The sequence below is a fragment of the Bos taurus genome, chromosome 3 (assembly GCF_002263795.3).
Source record: "Bos taurus isolate L1 Dominette 01449 registration number 42190680 breed Hereford chromosome 3, ARS-UCD2.0, whole genome shotgun sequence".
Lineage (NCBI taxonomy): Eukaryota > Metazoa > Chordata > Mammalia > Artiodactyla > Bovidae > Bos > Bos taurus.
Window position 1 is genome coordinate 110,270,299 of NC_037330.1, and position 20,307 is coordinate 110,290,605.

The following is a 20,307-nucleotide window of genomic DNA, read 5'->3' on the forward strand; positions in this document are numbered from 1 at the left end:
AGATGGAGGCAGTCAGCAGTATTAGATGTTACAGAGGTGAAGGTTGAGGGTTGAGAAACAGCTATTAGATTTGCTAAAAGCACTTTGTTGATGACCTCTGAAGATGCTTTTCAGTGAAAAAGTGGGGCAGAGTCACATTTCAAGGGATTAGAGGGTTGATAAAGAAGAAATGAAGACAATAGCTGAAAATTGTTTATGGATGAAATTTGACTACAAAAGAAAGGAGAGAAATAAGATAGTCTGGACCTAATTTCTTATCTCATGTGTATTGACTTCCTTTCCAGTTATAAAGGAACTGGTGGTGTCTGCTGGAAACAGTGTTCAGATTACATTACCTAAGAATGAAGTTCAGTTAAATGCATTTGTTCTTCCAGAACCAGATGCAGGTAAAAATCCACTTAATTTGTTTAGTGTTTTCATTTATAATGATATTTACATACATTTATTTATTCTAAAAGTCCTGTGAGATTAGGATATAGCTTGCACATGTACAAATATTTATATGATATGAGAGGCAGTGTAATGTTTGAAATCATAGGCTTTGATATTAAGGCTGGATTCAAATCATAGCTTAGTTGTTGTTCAGTCTCCAAGTTGCATCTGACTCTCTGTGACCCCATGGACTGCAGCATGCCAGGCCTCCCTGTCCCTCACCATCTCCTGAAGTTTGCCCAAGTCCATGTCCATTGAATCGGTGATGCCATCCAGCCATCTCATCCTCTGTTGTCCTCTTCTGCCTTCAGTCTTTCCTAGCATCAGGTTCTTTCTAAGGAGTCGGCTGTTTGTATCAGGTGGCCTAAGTGTTGAAGCTTCAGCATCAGTCCTTCCAACGAGTATTAAGGGTTGATTTCCTTGATGATTGACTAGTTTGATCTTGCTGTCCAAGGGACTCTCAAGAGTCTTCTCCAGCACCACAGGTCGAAAGCATCAATTCTTCGGCTTTCTGCCTTCTTTATAGTCCATCTCTCAGATCTGTACACGACTACTGGAAAGACCATAGCCCTGACTACACGGACCTTTGTTGGCAGAGTGATGTCTTTGCTTTTTAATACATTAGGTTTGTCATAGCTTTCCTGCCAAGACACAGTCTTCTAATTTCATGGCTGCAGTCACCATTTGCAGTGATTTTAGAGGCCAAGAAGAGAAAATCTGTCACTGCTTCCATGTTTTCACTTTCTATTTGCCATAAAGTGATGGGACAGGATGCCATGATCTTAGTTTTTTAATATTGAGTTCTAAGCTGGCTTTTTCACTCTCCCTTTTCATGCTCATCAAAGGCTCTTTAGTTCCTTTTCACTTTCTGCCTTTAGAGTGGTGTCATCTGCATATCTCAGGTTGTTGGTGTTTCTCCCGGCAATCTTGATTCCAGCTTGTAACTCATCCAGCCTGGCATTTCTCATGATGTGACTTAAATAAACAGGGTGACAATAAACAGCCTTGTCATACTCTTCTCAATTTTGAATCAGTCACTTGTTCCATGTAAGGTTCTAACTGTTGGTTCTTGACCCGCCTACAGGTTTCTCAGGAGATAGGTAAGATGGTCTGATATTCCCATCTCTTTAAATCATTAGCTGGATAATTTTAAGTCGATTATTTAACTTCTCTAAGTTTCCATTTCTTTCTCAGTAGAATGAAGATAGTAATCCCTACTTCATAAGGTTACTCGAAGGGTAAAATGAAGGGGTATATAAGGTACCTATATACCTTAGTGCCTAGCACATAGTGGATGCTCTTTAAACGTAGATTTTATTATATCCATTTAAAAGAGGAATAAACTGAGACTCAGTTAACCTGTTTATTTTGGCCAAACAACTAGTAAGTAGCAGATACAGAACTTGTAGAGAAGGTATTCAAGACTACTGCTAAGATAGATTTGTCACTTAAAGAAAAAAACCAAGCCCGATGTAATATACAATATTCAGATTTATAAAATATATAAATTAGGGGATTATTAACTTATTATTTAAGAAAACTTTGGTAATGTGAGCATCCTTTCTCCTTTGAAGTATATTTTAGTATACCAAAGTTTGACTTACAAACACACATTGTGTCAAGACTGTCTGTGACATGAAGTGAAGCATTCTTTGATGGAAAATGATTGCATTGGATTTGTGTTACTCTCATAAGGTAGGTCAAGTAGCTAGTTATAAAGCTAGTTAAAAACAGAATGCCATACTCTATTCAGGATGGGTCCTTCCATTTTAGGACCACATTTCTGGTACAGTATCCTTACTTTCAGGGCCTATTTCTGCAAAAAGTACTTTTCCAGAACCTAAATGCCCTCCCTCTCTGTTCTGTATTTCTGCCCTCAAATTGAGTTTTCCTTATCAATTTGTTCTACCTTCCTATAAAGAAACATTTTCCTTTCCTATTCTGGTGACAAGGTGAATGGATTTGGTGGCCTTTGAAGGTGCAAGTGAGGAAAGAGCTGCTTTGAGCTACAGTTGCTTCTGCTCTTTCCTGAAAGATATCCCGGCTCTACTGTATTTTCTTTTCTTACCCCTGTTTGCATATACCCGTATGTGGTTGAGTTAACAGCACCTTGTATATCAGTCTTCCAAAACACATCAGTTCAAAAACAGATTTTTTCAACTCTCCTTTTCCCAGTTTCTTCAACCTTTATCTGGTGATACATGAGATGGCTGGTTTCAAACTTTCAGAGGTTGGGGACAGTGAGGCAGGACCAGCCCTGCCTGTTCTTCATCCCCCTGGTCGTCTTTGGCAACCCTGAAGCACCTCTCAGGATCCTCTGGTTCAGAGGCGTGGGTTGAAAACCATGCCCTAAATCATTAAAACCAGCATTCTGTCCAACAGACCTACACTCCGTTGTTCCTACCCTTGGGCAAATTCCTGTCTGTAAGGCATAATTCATCCCCCTGAGCTTTTCTGTCCTAGGAATATTGTCATATTTTGAAATCTGTGTTGCTAGCCTTAGATATGAGAAAATCGTCAGTTCTTAGTGTGAGTCTGTATTCTGTGTGGAAAAATTTTTCCTAACTACAGTTCAAGAAATGTCATCTCTTAGCACCAGTTCTCCTTCTCCCACTTCTTTCCTGCTCCTCACCTCACCTAACTTTTACATCTACATTTATTAGAGCTGCCTGGGGCTGACAGTTGGCCAAAACAAAGCCAGTATTTTCTGGAGGAAGAAAGAGTAGATGATCTTGTATCTCAGGCTTATAAAGTAAAATCTCATCTTAAGTCTGGAATTAAGTTCTATGTGTTAACTTTAACTTTTGAACTCATGAAATAAGAAAAAGATGACCATTCTCTGTAAGCATTTGAGGCTTTTTCTTTTTCCTTTTATTTTTCCCTTTTGAGTAGTAACTTAAATTAAACCTTCCTACCAAATCTCACCCTTTCCTAGCCATTAAATGCATTTTGTTCCCCAAAATATTTAAGACCACTTTAACTGGGGAGGAATTCCACTTAGATAACAGGATTCTGTGGTCACTCTAGATAGTCATATAGTCTAAGCTGCAAATGAGGACCATTTAATGCTTCATTTGATCTTAATTAATTTCAGTGGGGCCTGTTTTAAATGGGCCATCCTCTACTACCTTCTGCAGTGTGTTATTTAGCTCAGCAGGAATGAAGTAGCTCTTCTAACTCACCAGGGTGTGATGACCTCAGTGAGATGAGCATTGTTAGCACTCTGTAAAAAGCTATTTTTGAACCATGTTATTTAGAAGTCATTGCTGTTCTTTGTTGCAAAAGAAGTTTTGCAAGAAAATGGCCTTTGTTCCCAATGAGTTCACCCATAGTGGTTGGTAGGGCATGTATTTTAATTGGATGCCACACCATGAGTGACTTGGTATTTTAGGGGAGGATTGGTCCAAAGCAGGGTGGGTATGGGGCAGGAATGAGCTTGGCTGGGGGGAGAATGGAAGAAGCCCTAAGTGTAGCCATCAGCAGAACCTACCCTTCCTTTCAGCAGAATGTTTGGTTTCCCTTTGGCTTTAGGGTGAAATCTTGAAAACTAAGATCTTGTCAAGACTAGAAAAGGTTTGTTATTGGCAGGCTGTATGGCTGCCCTCTTTATGTGTAGGTTTGTGTTTTCATGATGTTTGTAACTGCCCTTCCGTAGGAGAAGCCTACACCTATGACTGGCAGTTGATTACTCACCCCAGAGACTATAGTGGAGAGATGGAAGGGGAGCACTCCAAGATCCTGAAGCTGTCTAAGGTGAATTTGCCTCCTCTCGTTTGCAGGGGTGGGCTAGAGGGCTTGACCATTTTCTAAAATGTATAATATAGAACTTTCTGTCCACACTACAGTTAGGAGCAATCTTTTAGAAGTGGATCCTCCAAAAGTCTGGCTGGCTGACATCCAGTATTTGTTAGTGTATGATTCTCAAATTTTCATTTATGGTGAGAATATAAGCATAGTGGTGAGAGCTGAAAATATACACTAAACAGCTTTTAAGGGTAACATAAGGATTTTAGAATTTGGGAGATAAGCTAGGTTATTTGTGGCCGTATGACTGTGTAAATTGGCTCAGTCTTTTTTGGGATTCTGTATAGTTATTAAGAGCCATAAAAATGTTCATATTCTTTGGCCAAGCAATTTCTCCTTCTATCTGTTTGTCTGTCTTTTAAACACTGTTTATTGTATATTAGTTATGTGGCAAGAATTGGGAATTTACTAGTTACTAATGTGAGAGTTGGACTGTGAAGAAAGCTGAGCACCGAAGAATTGATGCTTTTGAACTATGGTGTTGGAGAAGACTCTTGGGAGTCCCTTGGACTGCAAGGAGATCCAGCCAGTCCCTCCTAAAGGAGACCAGTCCTGGGTGTTCATTGGAAGGACTGATGCTGAGGCTGAAACTCCAATACTTTGGCCACCTCCTGTGAAGAGTTGACTCATTGGAAAAGACCCTGATGCTGGGAGGGATTGGGGGCAGGAGGAGAAGGGGACGACAGAGGATGAGATGGCTGGATGGCATCACCGACTCGATGGACGTGAGTCTGAGTGAACTCCAGGAGTTGGTGATGAACAGGGAGGCCTGGTGTGCTGCAGTTCATGGGGTCACAAAGAGTCGGACATGACTGAGCGACTGAACTAAACTGAACTGAATCATAATATTAACATTTATGGAAAATAGAGTCTAGTAGGTGCTATTGACTGAAGCAGGTAAATAGAACAGGGGTACACTGGGTCAGTGTAGGGGGTATTGAAGCCCCAGGGAGTTAGAGTAGATTTCTTAGAAGAGTTGGCCTAGTTGGGTCATGACATGTGACTGGCTTACTGGATAAAGGGTGGAGTGGTAATACTGCAAACAGAGGAAGGAATGTGTCCACTGGGCCAAATGATACAGAGAAATATGGGGAAATGGGAATTATATGTGGTTCATCCTGACTGGACCCCATGGTGTGAGAAAGAGCAGTGGCACAAATGAGTTGGAGAAATGTAGGGGCCAGATTGCACAGAGCCTTGTGTGCTAGAAGAAGGACTTTGATTCTTATCCAGAGGGAGCCTCTGAAAGGTTTTAAGCAGGAGAATGACATGTTCAGATTTTCAGTTTAGAGAAATCACCCTGACTACAGATTGGAGGAGAGAAGACTCATACTAGGGACACGGTGAGGAATCTATTGAGACATGTAGGTATGAGATTGATAATAGTTTGAGTGAAAAAAAAAAACAATACAAATAACATAAGCCTTGAAAACCACCCATTGAGTGCTTTCCATGTGCTAGATACAGTGCTAATTGTTTTATGCAATTATTTCATTTAATCTTCCTAACAACCCCAAGACATTAATATCTGTTCTACAAATGACGAAGCTAAAAATTAGAAAAATAAAGTGGCTTGGTCTAAGTGCACAAGGCTATTAAATGGTAGATTTGAACTGGAGTTTTCCATCTCTGAAGCCCATGCTCTTAACAACTATGCTATGATGAATGGTTAAAAACTAAGGTGATGAATAGTGTGAATAGAGAGAAGTGGGTGGATCTGAGAACTATTATGGAGGTCAATCTGGTGATCAGTTAATTGGATGGAGGTGTTGGGGAAGAGAGATCTATGATAATTTTAGCCTTTTGGCCTAGGAACTGGCTGGATGTTGGTGTATTTGTGACAGTATTCGCTGAAATGAGACGTATAGAAAGAGGAGCAGATTTGGAGGAGATTTGCGGATGATTAATTCATTTTGGGACAGAGTGAGTTTGAGGAACCTGTGAAACATTTGAGTGGAAGTGACCAATAAGTAGCTGAGGGTAAGGGGCTAGAGATCAGGATGCAGGTCTGGGCTACAGAGATAAATTTGTACACCAGCATCAAATAGATGACAACCAAAGCCATGGTAATAGATAAAATCATCCAGAGATTATAGAGAGTGAAGAAGTAAATGGATTGCAACTGGGGTCCTGGGGAACACGGTCATTAAAGGTATGGAAGGAAGAGGAAATGGGAGAAGATGAGGAGTAGGCATAGAAGTGAAAGTCGAGGAAGGGGAGCATTATAGGAAGAAGGAGGTGGTCAGAAATGCTACATGCATTTGATTAGCATGTACCCAAAGGAGATAATTCAAAAGAAAAAAATCATTTTACCTGAAAGATGTTCATCACAGCATTAGTTATAATATTTAAATTTGCGAAACAACTCAAATATCCAACAATGTGAAATGCTCATGTGAATTATGGCACACTTATTCACATACTATTCTCAGCCATTAAAATGACTATTAAAGAGACTGTTCTAATGAGAAAAGTGTTCATGCTAAATGAATCAAAGAAAGAACAATAAAAAGTTTGATACATACCCTGATTTTAGCTAGGCCCTGAATACTGCTGAAATAATGAGCTCCTTGAAGGCAGGGACCTTGCCTTATTCATCTCCAAACCCCAAGCCTAGAACAATGACCGTATATAATTGGTTCTCAATAAATGTTTGCTGAACAAATGAACTGTTTGTAGCTCTTTTTTCGTGTGTGTGTGGTAAAAGATTAGAAGGATATAAGAAAAATATGATTAATTGGGATATTAGGACAATGGGATTGTGGGATATTTTGTTGTTGTTGTTATGTTCATACAGTTAGTAGGAATCAGGAGGGGAAAATATTCAGATATTTGAGAGCTATTTGGTATTTTTACAAAATGCTTTTCTTTGCAGAGTTGATTGTTTTAATTTCATAACTGAAGTAGGATGGTTGGGCCCTTAATGTTCTTCTGAAAAGAAAATGGGAGTACAGAGATACTGAAATCCCTTCTGTTGTTCAGAGTCAGCTAGTAATAAGATTCACATTAAAAGCTGTGGGTTTTCAGTTTCTAATTCATTGTTTCATCTCTTTAGCTAGTTTACTTTCTCCATTTTGGAAATGGTGCAAGAACAGGAGTATGCAAGAATCAGCATTGAAAAATTTAGATATACGTGTTATTTTAAATATAATTGCTGCTGTTTGTGGTTTTCTAAAAGATCTTCTCTCACTTCTGCAGCTCACTCCAGGCCTGTATGAATTCAAAGTGATTGTAGATGGTCAGAATGCTCACGGGGAAGGCTACGTGAATGTGACAGTGAAACCAGGTATGTTTCGCAGCCCCAGCCCTGTCTCCATTGCTCCCTCTGCAGGATTCCCAAGGAGATGGAGATTTAACTTTAAGGGTCTTAAATTCTCATTCCTTTTTGGTAATATATTTACGTATTGGGCAATTCCTAGTTCAGTGGAGTAAAAGGTTAGCCTGGCAAAGTGTATGTAGTTTGATTCTAATTGGCATACCTGGCTGGGCAGGGAAAAGTTGGTCACATGGCCCACAGTGTTGTGTGGCCTATCTGCTTGAGAATTACTTCTCCAAGTGGGTCATGCTGAGAGAGGACCATGTGTTGTAATTAAGAGACATAGGAAAGGCAGGAGCCTGGGAGAAGCATGCATAAAGTGGCAGGCTCTGTCTGATCTCTTTCCAGAAATGTGGGCCTTTGCACACAGAATTCCTCATTTAAACCCTGCTCTTGCCGGGAAGGTCCCATGGATGGAGGAGCCTGGTAGGCTGCAGTCCACGGGATCCCTAGGAGTCAGACACGACTGAGCGACTTCACTTTCACTTTTCACTTTCATGCATTGGAGAAGGAAATGGCAACCCACTCCAGTGTACTTGCCTGGAGAATCCCAGGGACGGGAGAACTGGGTGGGCTGCCATCTATGGGGTCGCCCAGAGTCGGACGCGACTGAAGCGACTTAGCAGCAGCAGCAGCAGTCCTTTTTTATCTTGGAAGCCAAATCTCATCATTCTTTTCAAGTGATCCACTAGAGCTTCTCTTGTGGCTCAGCTGGTAAAGAATCCACCTGCAACGAGGGAGACCTGGGTTCGATCCCTGCGTTGGGAAGATCCCCTGGAGAAGGGAAAGGCTACCCACTCCAGTATCCTGGACTAGAAAATTCCACAGACTGTATAGTCCATGGGGTTGCAAAGAGTCGGACACGACTGAGTGACTTTCACTTTCATTGGTAGATTACAGTGCATTATCAAGGTATCTTGTTTTGCATTTTCAGAAAAATTTGAGGATAGTTGGAAAGTGACACATACATTGGCACAAATTCTTAATACTGTTTTCTATCTTTGTTGGTAAAGGTTTTCTTTTCCTTCCTTGAACTTTGTAGCCAAAGTAATCCCTTCACCTTCTTAAAAATGTGTTAAGCATAAAGACCGTTTGATGATTTCTCAAAGAGGAGGCTGCTGAGTTTGTAGCTCACATTCATGAGAGTGGACCAAAGTGTTTTGTTACCTTCCCAGCACTCAGGCCTAATAATCTCACACACAATCAGCTCAGGGATGGTGGAGAAATCACTCATTATTTTTTTCACACAGTCTGTGCCAAGAGATAGTTTGCTTGCCAAGTCCTTTATTGCACAAAGCTTGTTTGTTGTCCACCTCTGTTCAGCGTGCCTGAAAGCAGTCAGTTGCTGCTATGATACTTATACTAGATAGCGCGTGAGCGTTGAAAGTATGCACGGGGCATGGCCTTAGCCATCGTCAGGTTTCCAAGAGGTTTTAACGGTCCCGGGTGTCTTAGGTTAGAACATCAGCCTGATCTTGTGACTTTCCCGTTTGGCGATGCTCAGCTATCCAGTTATGTAATGGAGACTGACATATACTGTACTCAGACATGACTCGCTTCTCCTCTGATGTAATTTATGAAGCCCTTCTTCCAGTTTCTTGTGGGTCATGTTTTTGCAGAGCCCCGTAAGAATCGGCCTCCTGTTGCCATTGTGTCACCACAGTACCAGGAGATCTCTCTGCCGACCACTTCTACAGTCATTGACGGCAGCCGTGAGTACATGTCTCAGCATGATGTTTTAGAAGAGCATTCGCTATGTACGCTAGTAAAAGACTTGCAGCCAGCTGTGTCTGAATACTGTTTAGACCAGTCCTCTTGGCCATGCTAGGGAAGACCAACTACCTGAAGCAATCTATTAGGAAGTAAAAACTAGACAGGCCCTTTTTAAAATCCCCATGTGGCCCGACTACAGTTATAGTTCTTCTCTGAGATGGTAAGAAAGTAGTGTTACTCATGCACTTAGCGTTATATTAATTGAAGCTTGCTGATTTTCAAATTTGCTTGCCTGGAGTTGCCATTCTTAGTTATGAAAACAAAGCTCCTTCCTATCTGTCATGGCAAGATAAGTACCTGAGAGTCTTGACAAAGAGCTCTCACTTAGCCATCACTGCCTAACAAGATCCTTGTCGGTCTTCTCCTGGAGGGACTCAGACTGTTCCCCCCAGCTCTGCCTGGCTCATTCTTAACATTTTACCCTTCAGAGTAGTGTCACCCGATGGGTGACATGAGAGGATTTCTGGGTCTTGGCTGTGTGTGTGCACAAGAGGTTCAGGTCCATCATCTCGCCCGTGTTCGCCTGGCCTCTTTTGAGACCCTTCAAGGCCCAGTTACCCTGACTGTCTTGGCACCACCAGTGGTCTCTGGTGGAGGCAGTCCCTGCTTAGCAGGAGTCTCTAGCAAGGTTAAACATTTCATGTAGATAATTCTGGCAAGCAGAGGAGGATGGAAGAGTAGCAGGCCAAGAGGAAGAGACAGAACAGAATGAAACACTTGTGTGAGTGGTAGAAAGAGTTCACGTAGTACCATTTATTTTATATTTTTGAATAGGTCAAAGTTAAATAATATGTAAAGGTATACAGTGAAAAGAATCATTATCATCCCTGTCTCCCAACTGTCCAGTTTTCCTTCAGACAACCAATGGTATTATTTTATGCATCTTTCCAGAGATATTTTATGTGTTTATAAGAAAATATACAGTCTGTGACCACACATTACACACACAGTTATGTACAATGCTTGTTTCTATATGTTGGAGAATTTTTCTGAATTAATACATGCGATACTTCTTCATTCTTTTTTTCTTTTAATGTTTACATAGCCTTCCATTATATGAATGTATAATTTCATTGTATAAATATATACTTGTTTTCAGTCAATCTCTATTGATGACCATTTAAATTATTTTTGATTTGCTTTTAAAATAATATTACCATGAATAATAAGCATGATAGTTAACACAAATATTAAATGTTCTACAGATATATAACATAAGTGCAGGATTAAGTTCCTCTAAGAGGTATTGCAGGGACAAAGATAAATTTTCCCAAATTGCTGTTTATAGAGGTTTCAATTTATGCTTCCACCATAACGTTATGAGGGGTCCTCTTCCCCCACACCTTTATCCATATAATCTGTTAGGAAATTTTGGTGTTTACCAATTAGCTAGGTTAAAAAGTGCTGTGCTAAGTGTAAATTTCCTTTTATTTTAAGTAGGTTGAGTATCACTTTTGATTTTACTTTTTTATACAGTAGCATTTTAACCAGAGGTTGCCTATGTTGGAGTCGTTGGAAAACTACACAGTGGAATATTCATAGAGAGGCAGAATGACCCAATAATCCTGGGAAAGAAACACTCTGGAGAGATAGTCTGTAGTGTCATCAAGTTTTCCTAGTAATTGCCCTGGTTTGTGTAAGCTGGATAAGTGCTGAGACCCAGTGCTCTCATGTTGTAACTGATATTTCTTTATGACCAAGAAAGCACTGATGATGATAAAATCGTCCAGTACCACTGGGAAGAACTTAAGGGACCTCTGAGAGAAAAGAAGATTTCTGAAGATACTGCCATATTAAAATTAAGTAAGCTCGTTCCTGGGAACTACACTTTCAGGTAAATTTGGATCCTTCAGGCTTACCATAGGCCATTTTTCCCCCCCTTGTGAGTTTTACATTATTAAAAGAGTAACTCTGACAGATATCAAAATTCCCTGTAGAGTTGATTGATAATATATATAGTCTTTGGTTCCATTGGTTCTTTAAGCCATGTGGTAATTGTGGTCAAAACAGTGATAACTTTTTAGGGCAAAGGTCCTTGCATAATAGATCAGGATCCACACAGCTAATCCTTCTCAGAGTCATACTTGGCATATATCCAAACCTTTTTATGGAATTTCTGTCAAAAACTAGAAGGGTCTATCTTCCTTTGCCTTTTCTCAGGAAAATTCTGTAAGGAATCTACTGTCATCTCTTCCCTTTGGGAAATGCTTCCTCAGCTTCTGATATCTCAAAATCCTTACTTTTGACTAATTATTTATTTGAATATAATTTGTAGGATCTTTCTCTATTGGAGACTTTACAGAGAATATGATTCAAAGTCAGTTCTTTTGGGAAGTAGCACTGACATACTAGATTGTGATTAGTGAGTCTGAGGCTGATTCTAGAGTAATCTTCCTTGTATCTGCATTATTCCTTGTATTCTGCAAAGCACTTGTACTTGAGTGTCACACAAATACCATATGTACACTATACTGTCCTTATTGTACAGCTGAGAAAAATGAGGCTAACTACTAACTTTTCTGAGGTCACACAGCTAGAGCTAAATGCAGATTTTCTAACCCCCAAGGTCAGGGCTCATTCTCCTCTGCTCCTTGACTTGACCTATTTATGTTTTGTCTCTGCTTCCTTGAATGCTCTTCTCAGTCTTTCAGGGTTCTGCCTCTCTTTAAGGACCTCCTCCGTTTTCAGCGAGGCTCTTGGAGATTGCTTCAGAGAGGAGCAGTCTCTTTATTCCCCGTTACACTCAGTGTCTTGGTGTGGTGCTTGCCGTGGTGCAGCAGCTTGTTCACAGGTGTCTGTCATTCCCGCTGGACCTGACATTAGTCACATTTGAGACACTACCAGAGATGCAGCAAGGAATGTCCTAGCACAGCACCTGCCATATAAATAAACAAACAGGTCTGACTTAACAACACTCTCACTGACTCCAGACTTCAAGTGAATGAAGGGTAGCTGCCATTACAACAAGATAGGAGCCTTCTCATTGGCTTAAAATGGAAATATGAGTTGGTTTTTGCCTTGAATTTCTAATATAGGAACTTTAATATTTATGGAATTTAGCCTGGGCTATGTGATCCTTTTTGAAATAGTAACAAAAATAGCTACTGCTTCTTGAACATTTACTGTGTCTTTAGTACTGTTTGGAGCTCTTTGCACGCAGTAGCTCATTTAATCCTTGTAACTGATATTGTAATTATTCTTATTTTACAGATTAGGAAATACAGTCACAAAGAGGTTAAGTAACTTGCCCAAGGTCACATAGGCTGCGGACTCAAGTCTGAGCTTTTAACACAGTGTTAAAACACTGTGTGTTTAACACTGTTAACCTAGAGCATTTCAGGGGAATGGGTGCAATTCTGTTTTTCCAAGCCTCAGTCCATAAAATGATGGGATTGGGTTTGACTAGCATTAAGGTCCAATTTGTTTGATTCCACTTACCTTTTCTTGTCCCCTGCTTTTACGTGGAGGTGGCTTCTTTCCCCAGCCCTGTGGTCAGCTGCTGTTTGATTCCAGGATTTTTACACACAAGCCAGGGACTGTCTAAGGTGAAAGTCAGAGTAATGGGCATTTGCCATTTTGCATCTGTCTATAACTTGCTTTTGTTCTGGAAGAGAAGACAAATAAGATATGTTTAAAAAAATAAACAACTGAAAACAGGGAAACTGGAAAAAGAGGACAAGTTATGTGGATTTTTCTTTTGCGGGTATTTGCTGATTTGCGTGTGATGTTTTTGTGTTCTTTTTCTCAAGGCTGTAATATCAGAAGTCCCCTTAAGACCATAGGTAAAAAGTGAGATTGTGGGATTAAAAACCCACAGATGTCTGGCTCTTTCTGTGGCTGGTGGTGAGATTTAAACAAACGACATGTCTTTTATATGCTTTTCCTCTTTCTGTCAGCAAAATGGAAGGAGCCCAAACCTCCTTGCTTGCTTATGCTCACATTTTGAGGTGGCAAGAGAAGCTTTAGGCTGTTCAGCTGGAAGGCATCATTTAGGTAAAAGCCTGCTCTTATAAATGAACATTTTTTTTTTCTCTTGCAAATTCTCTTTCACACTGGCACAAACTGTGGGACTGTTGCGTAGGAGATTCATTTCCATCTCAGGCTCCTGTCTTACTGGAGCCAGCCTTCCCGGTCCATCCTAGAGGCTGTCTGCCCAGGAAGTCCATTCTCGCGCTGTGTACACAGCCAAAACAGGATGATGGGAGGAGAGCCTGCTGTAGTCAGAGCTTGCTTTATTTAGTGTAGCATCTTTGAACCTCAAAGGGATAGGGGCTGGAAATTACTGCTTCTTAAGACTTGGTCTGGGCTTTGGAGTCAGAGCACTGGGCTTGTACCTTGACTCACTATTTAGCTCTGGGCAGGTTTCTTAACCTCTTAAAGACTTGTATAATTGTGAAATTGATGATACCTCTTTCTGTATGGTTGTTGGGAGGGCCAGATCAGACAATGCTCGTAAAGGTCCCAGCCACAGATACATGTAGGCAGCAGAGTGAAACAGTGTAGAGATATATTGTCTAGATTTAGATCCTGACTCCACTACTGTCAAGCTTTCAAGCTTGGGCAAGCTTCACCTCTTTCTGCCTTGGTCTCCTCATGTGTATAGGGGTGAAATAAGGACAGTACTTTATAGAGCTGTTGTGAGGATTAAGTGAGATACAAAGTGCTTAGAACAGTGCCTGCCACACAATAAGCCCTCAGTCAGTGTCAGCTTCTAGCGTTATCCTAACTCTCCAAAAAGAGTGGGTTAGAATTGACTGCCACCTGGTAACCCTGCCACATTGCTGGTTTTTAGCCCTGAGTTCTAGTTCTTCTGTGTTTATTCCTCTCTCTTTAAGCCCATCCCCGACGGTACTTCTCTCTCTGTCCTGACAGCTTGACTGTAGTAGACTCTGATGGAGCTACCAACTCTACCACTGCACGCCTGACTGTGAACAAGGCTGTGGACTACCCCCCTGTGGCCAATGCAGGCCCCAACCAAGTGATCACTCTACCCCAGAACTCCATCACCCTCTTCGGGAACCAGAGCACTGATGATCATGGCATCACCAGCTATGAGTGGTCGCTCAGCCCAAACAGCAAGGGGAAGGTGATGGAGATGCAGGTAGGAAGGAAGAGCACCTGTCTTTTCTTGCCCAGGGAAATTAGAGCTGCTGGACTGGGTCACCCATCCAAGGCTTATTTTTCTCCATCTTAATAACGAAAGTCAGATTAGTACATAGAACATTGATTTTTTTTTTTTTTCTTTAAAAAAGGTTACAGGGCCTTCAGTTAACCCATTAGCAAAAACTTTTATCTTAAATATTTAGTATTAGAGGAAAAGACTGATAGCTTTTCTTGGATAATTTCAGGGAGTCAGATTCTTTAAAAACTGCAAGGGTACAAAACTTCTTTTTTTTTTAATCAAATTTTTTTTGGCATATAGTTGCTTAACAATGTTGGGTTAGTTTCTGCTGAAGAGTGCACATCTTTAAAGTGAAAGCGAAAGTAAAAGTCACTCAGTCGTGTCCAACTCTTTGCGACCCCATGGACTATATACAGTCTACAGAATTCTCCAGGCCAGAATGCTGGAGTGGTTAGCCTTCCCCTTCTCCAGGGGATCTTCCCAACCCAGGGATCGAACCCAGGTTTGTGTGCAGGTCACACTGCACGCCTGCAGTGTGGGAGACCTGGGTTCGATCTCTGGATTGCTAAGTTCCCCTGGAGGAGGGCATGGCAACCCACTCCAATATTCTTGCTTGGACAGTTCCCATGGATAGAGGAGCCTGGTGGCCTACAGCCCGTGGGGTCGCAAAGACACGACTGAGCGACTAAGCACGGCACAGCACATCTTAGTGAGCTCTATTAAAAACTGGAGTAGATTGCCAGACTGGATGGTGAGCATCTTCTCTCTGAACATATTGAAGAAGAGACTAGGTCAGTCAACAGGCAGGTAACTAAGTGAAGAAAAGTGGGTGGGGCTGTGGCACACTGGACAGCATGAGCCCCAACTGAAGGGCTCAGCAGCCCCTCAAGTTCGACTGGTTGCTGCCACTTTGGAGTATGGTCCCAGTGTTGTCAGATCCTCCAGCTTTTCAAGAGAAGACAAGTCTAGACTTTTATAAGAAATTTTCCAACTTTTAAGACCCAAAGACCAAATAAAATGCTTGCAAGCTGGATTCAGCCCAGAGGCTGCTAGGTTTCGCCTACTGTTTTAGAAGTTCCTGCGTTGGCAGTTGGCTCTAACTTATCTGTAATATCCCTTCTGACACTCAGGAGTCTTATGTTTTCGTATTTGAGGCATGAGTTAAAGCTCACATTTCATCCGGCTTTAGTTTAAGTATTATATGAGGTTTCTCTGCTGTCACAGAATCTGTTCAGACCTATAAGGGGACAGCACAGCATTACAACAGAGTTGTTGCTGCCATGTTTTATTGATGCAGCTTTGTTAAGCATCACACTTTGTTAGAACATTGTTTTTTAAATTGTGTTGTTTTGTTATATGTTCATGGTCTTCTTTTTGGCTTGAGTCATAGAAATGGATCTTGGTTATCTCTGCACATTTTCCTGTACTCCCTTCCCTCGTGAGCACTCTAACTTTATTTGAAACTGTTGCTGTGTCAGAGGTTTATTCCCTTGAAGGGTCAAGCCTTTTAAACAAGATGTTCCATAGTGTCTGGTTGAGTATTCACTAATTGGGAGGTGGTGGCCCAGTACCAACCTAGGTTTAAAACTGGGTAGATGATGTAGACCAGAGAAGGACTTACTGTATGATATGATTTTGAGAGTCCACTTCTCTGTATGTGTTCATTCAGGGGGTTAGAACACCGACCCTGCAGCTCTCCGCCATGCAAGAAGGAGACTATACTTACCAACTCACAGTGACTGATACAGTAGGGCAGCAGGCCACCGCTCAAGTGACTGTTATTGTGCAGCCTGGTAAGTCTGACCTTGCGGCAGGCTCTTCTGTTGGCTGGTCCTTTGACCCTTGGGTGAGAAGAGGGCTTGGGTTCTGAGCTGTATGAGGGTACAAATGGGAATTATCAATCTACCACCCCCCTGGCAACTTCGACTGTCTGTTCCCCTGGTGCCTCCTTCAGAGGTACAGAGACAGAGCATTTCACAGCCTCATTTGTGCCCTTGATCTTGGCTGGTTACTGTGCCTTCAGTGGGAGTTAGCAGATGGTGTCTGTCATCCCAAATTCTACCATATCCTTTTTTTTTTTCCTTTGACCCACCTTGCAATTTGGAGGATCTCAGTTCCTCGACCAGGGATTGAACCCAGGCCACAGCAGTGAAATCCTAACAGACCTAGACCACTGGGGAACTCCTCCTACCGTGTCCTTTAAGGGCTAGCTTAAAGCCCCCTTCCTCAAGAAAGCCCTGCCTTATCCCTCAGGCCCTTTCATTTCAACTCCTGTAGCCTTATACTTCAAATTTAGCATGACCCTGTAACTTCATTATGTTCTGCCATGTTCTTTCAGAGTTGTTTTATACGTTTTGGTCTTACATTCTTCATCGTGACCTCCCTGACCATACCCTTACCTCCCACAGTATCTGAAAGTTCTGTGGGTGGAGAGGCAGAGGCCTTGAGGCTTCCAGAACATATGTCCCAGTTGGTTCCTCTGTTCTCCCAGCTGGACTGCCTGCTTTTGACCTCCAAGTCTCTGTCTTCTAGAAAACAACAAGCCTCCACAGGCAGATGCAGGCCCAGATAAAGAGCTGACTCTTCCCGTGGATAGCACAACCCTGGATGGCAGCAAAAGCTCTGATGACCAGAAAATTATCTCTTATCTTTGGGAAAAAACACAGTGAGTACTAACACGAAACCCTTGTGTTGGCAAAGGCACCAGGCCTTTGAAGAGCTCGGTTTTACTTGCCTTTAGGAGTTTACTTTCTTATTAGCTTATCCAAGGGGGATTACTGAGAAAGAAATGTTTGCAGTCCCAAACTTCAACTCTAAGAAAATGATATAATTTTTATAAGAAAGAAAGAGAACGCTTACCATCAACTGTCCCCAGGTAGTACTTTGTGGTTCTGGTGCTTTTACAGGTACAATCCGTCTGCTGAAATGCATAGTTTAATTACACTTGAGAGGCAGGATGGAAGGGGTAATGGAGCAGAAAAGTACCGTTGCTCAAAATTAACAGGGGAAGGCTGGCAGGGGGGATAGGGCAGAGCAGCTATTAAGGAGAATTGAAAATTCATCTATAAAATGAAAGCATTAGTCTGTTATTGTTTCCTTGAAGACACCGGTTACCACTTAAGTTAGCCAGAGGCCAAAAGCAGTAACTAAAATACTACTAATTAAATTGGAATTTCCTAATCAAACCATTCCTGGTTCTCAGTTTCTTTCATTTCCTTTAAGTCATAATAAATGGAACTCAGATTATATGCAGGATCCCACAGGAAGCAAAATAATTCCAAGAAAGAGTTAAAAGCATTCTCAGTTTCCAAAGATAGCAGCCAAAGGAGAGACTGGGTTTTTTGGTTTTGGTTTTGACTGGGATGTTAGAGATGGGTGGGTAAGGCCTGTAATTTGACTTGCAGAGCACTTGACTTATGATTGGTGAGTTGGAGTCTAGAAATTATTTTGCTTAGCTTTTGTTGTCTAGAAATTATTTTGCTTAGCTTTTGTTGTCTAGAAATTATTTTGCTTAGCTTTTATTTCTTTCTTTTAGAGAACCTAATTTTCCTCAACCTAGCATGTTTTAATTATAACTGTCTGTTGAAGACACAGCAGATAAACCATTTATTTGAGTTTTATTGGTGTTCACAGCAGAAGTAATGCTTAGCATGTCTTCTTGGAGGAGAATCTGTTTTAAGAGGGGCGGCTGGAGTCAGGGTTATACATTTAAAACAAGAGCAAAACCCTGAGAGAGTGCGGATTTCTCTGGCTGTCCCTCGGTGGTAAGGAACGCTCTAAGGCGTTTTGGCCCTTGAACAGAAGGGCTGTCTGCCGTATGTAGTGTTGTGTCTGTTTGTTGGTGCAGAGCTCACTCCCCTGCTGCAGGCTCCTTGTGAGGCCACCGGGGACAAGGAAGATACGGTTGTTCTGGGTCCTCTGTGGCCCCTGTCTAGGAGCGGGAGGGAGTTTTGCTTATGCAGCTGCTGTGCTAAGAAGAGGATGGTTTTTCCCTGAGTGCTGTCTGCAGCCTTGGCCTGTTTCCTCTCCCTGACTTTTCAGCAGGAGGGAATTTGGCATGTGATTAAGAAATGCATTTTGCTTCTTTGCTGGCAAGAGCTGAACCAACTACTGGGCCAGAAATGCTTTTCAGAAACATGACTCTTAAATCATTCTTTTGATCAGAGACCTGCTCAGAGCACTTTCTTCCTTTTGCAAACTGGAGCAGCACAAAGTTTGGATGTTCTCGAAGCTCTCATAAAGGATAAGGCTAAATGTGTCTGAAAGCAGGTGAATGGAATTTTCTGATCAGCAGGTAGCTTGTATTTTTGGGGCCAGATGACACTCTGTCCAAATGGAATATTTTTAAACATGCCCTCTTGAGGTGAAGGAAACAGTAGTTCATGTCTTAGCTGAGGCAGTAATTCTCTGCTCCTGCTGAGTCGGGGACAGGAGAAGTAGACAGGTGCAACTCCTCCCTCTGGTTTCTCTTTGTCTAGGGGACCTGACGGGGTACAGCTCGAGAATGCTAACAGCAGTGTCGCCACTGTGACCGGGCTGCAAGTGGGAACCTACGTGTTCACCCTGACCGTCAAAGATGAGAGGAACCTGCAAAGCCAGAGCTCTGTGAATGTCATTGTCAAAGAAGGTATATCTTGCCGCCTTGGGTTGGTACAGCTGCCTCTGGGTCAGATAAGTAAAGAATCCATCATCTCTTGTTTGTTTGAAGAATTGATTAGAGACAGAGGGTAGAGAAGAAAGTTAGGGGTAAGGGCAGCTGTTATTTGCTTTTCTAAAACAGTCTTTGATTGGGTGGCTTTTAAGGTAAATTTTAGCTCCTTGTTTTCCCTCCCTCCCTTCTTCCCTCCTCAGTTGAATAGGAAGAGAATTAAGGTTTTTTCCCTTTGCATTTTTATTTTCTCTCTGCTGCTATGTCCCTGGGTCTCTGTAACTCTCCTGCTAGCTACAGTGACACCTGCTGTCCAACCTTAGAATGACCGTCCTGTGCTATTGCTTCCTGTGCTCCTCCTAGGAGCCTGCACTCTGAGGCCAGCTTAACAGGAGTGGCTCAGCCTTGCTCTGGTTTGCAGGCATGGTGATCAGTGATGGTCTTGGGAGAGGCCTGTAAGCTGATAGTAGGAAAAACTACCAGGGGTGCAGATGGCCCCCCAGTGCAGTCCTCTGAGCTCAGTGAATAGGGAGCACACTCTGGTAAACAAAGCTGCAGGTAGGGCCCCGGGTGAGGAAAGTGTCTCTCTCCTTTTCCTCTATTAAAGTGCTAAGGAAGGAGTCAAAAAAAGATGTTCAGAGAATAACATTTTAAGCTGCATTTTGAAGATAATATGTAGTATCAGCTGATGAAACCTGAACTTCAGGGCTTTAACCACTTTAGGCCTTTGTTTCCAATCACCTTATGTCACCAGAGCAGAGAAATGGATCCCTTCCAGGGGGGCTGCTGTGAGGATTTAGGAAGAAACTGCACTTGTGCCCTCTGCTGTGCAGTCGGGGAACATTTCTCTGGGTGGGACTGGAGTCACAGCCCCTGAGGCACTGGTGGTGGTAACTCTACACTGTTAATTGCTGGCCTGGATAAGCACTTGAAACAGTTCTTCAGTTAGGATGTTTTTGGTGTTTAATTTCCTCACAAGCACCATGAAGAAGCATTTCTTTTTTTTCTGAATCATACATTTTTTTCAATGGTTTCTCTTTGTTTAGAAATGAACAAAGCACCTGTAGCCAAGATAGCTGGGAATGTGGTAATTACCTTGCCCACGGACACAGCAGAGCTGGACGGCTCCAAGTCCTCAGATGACAAGGGAATAGTCAGCTACCTCTGGACTCGAGATGAGGGGAGCCCAGCCGCAGGGGTAAGTGTGCCAGG

The 20,307-nt window shown here is 42.1% G+C and overlaps 1 protein-coding gene across 2 annotated transcripts in view; it reads left to right on the top strand.

Moving 5' to 3' along the window:
- Nucleotides 1-20,307, top strand: part of KIAA0319L (KIAA0319 like) — a 97,109-nt gene that overhangs the window by 59,308 nt on the left and 17,494 nt on the right. For both annotated transcript variants that reach the window (XM_005204932.5, XM_002686480.6), the window contains exons 5-14: nucleotides 285-386; nucleotides 4,088-4,185; nucleotides 7,435-7,522; nucleotides 9,172-9,264; nucleotides 11,027-11,159; nucleotides 14,198-14,426; nucleotides 16,117-16,240; nucleotides 16,980-17,112; nucleotides 18,926-19,074; nucleotides 20,142-20,293. In XM_005204932.5, coding sequence (XP_005204989.1) covers nucleotides 285-386; nucleotides 4,088-4,185; nucleotides 7,435-7,522; nucleotides 9,172-9,264; nucleotides 11,027-11,159; nucleotides 14,198-14,426; nucleotides 16,117-16,240; nucleotides 16,980-17,112; nucleotides 18,926-19,074; nucleotides 20,142-20,293 — 1,301 coding nt within the window. The remainder of the gene's footprint in view (nucleotides 1-284; nucleotides 387-4,087; nucleotides 4,186-7,434; nucleotides 7,523-9,171; nucleotides 9,265-11,026; nucleotides 11,160-14,197; nucleotides 14,427-16,116; nucleotides 16,241-16,979; nucleotides 17,113-18,925; nucleotides 19,075-20,141; nucleotides 20,294-20,307) is intronic.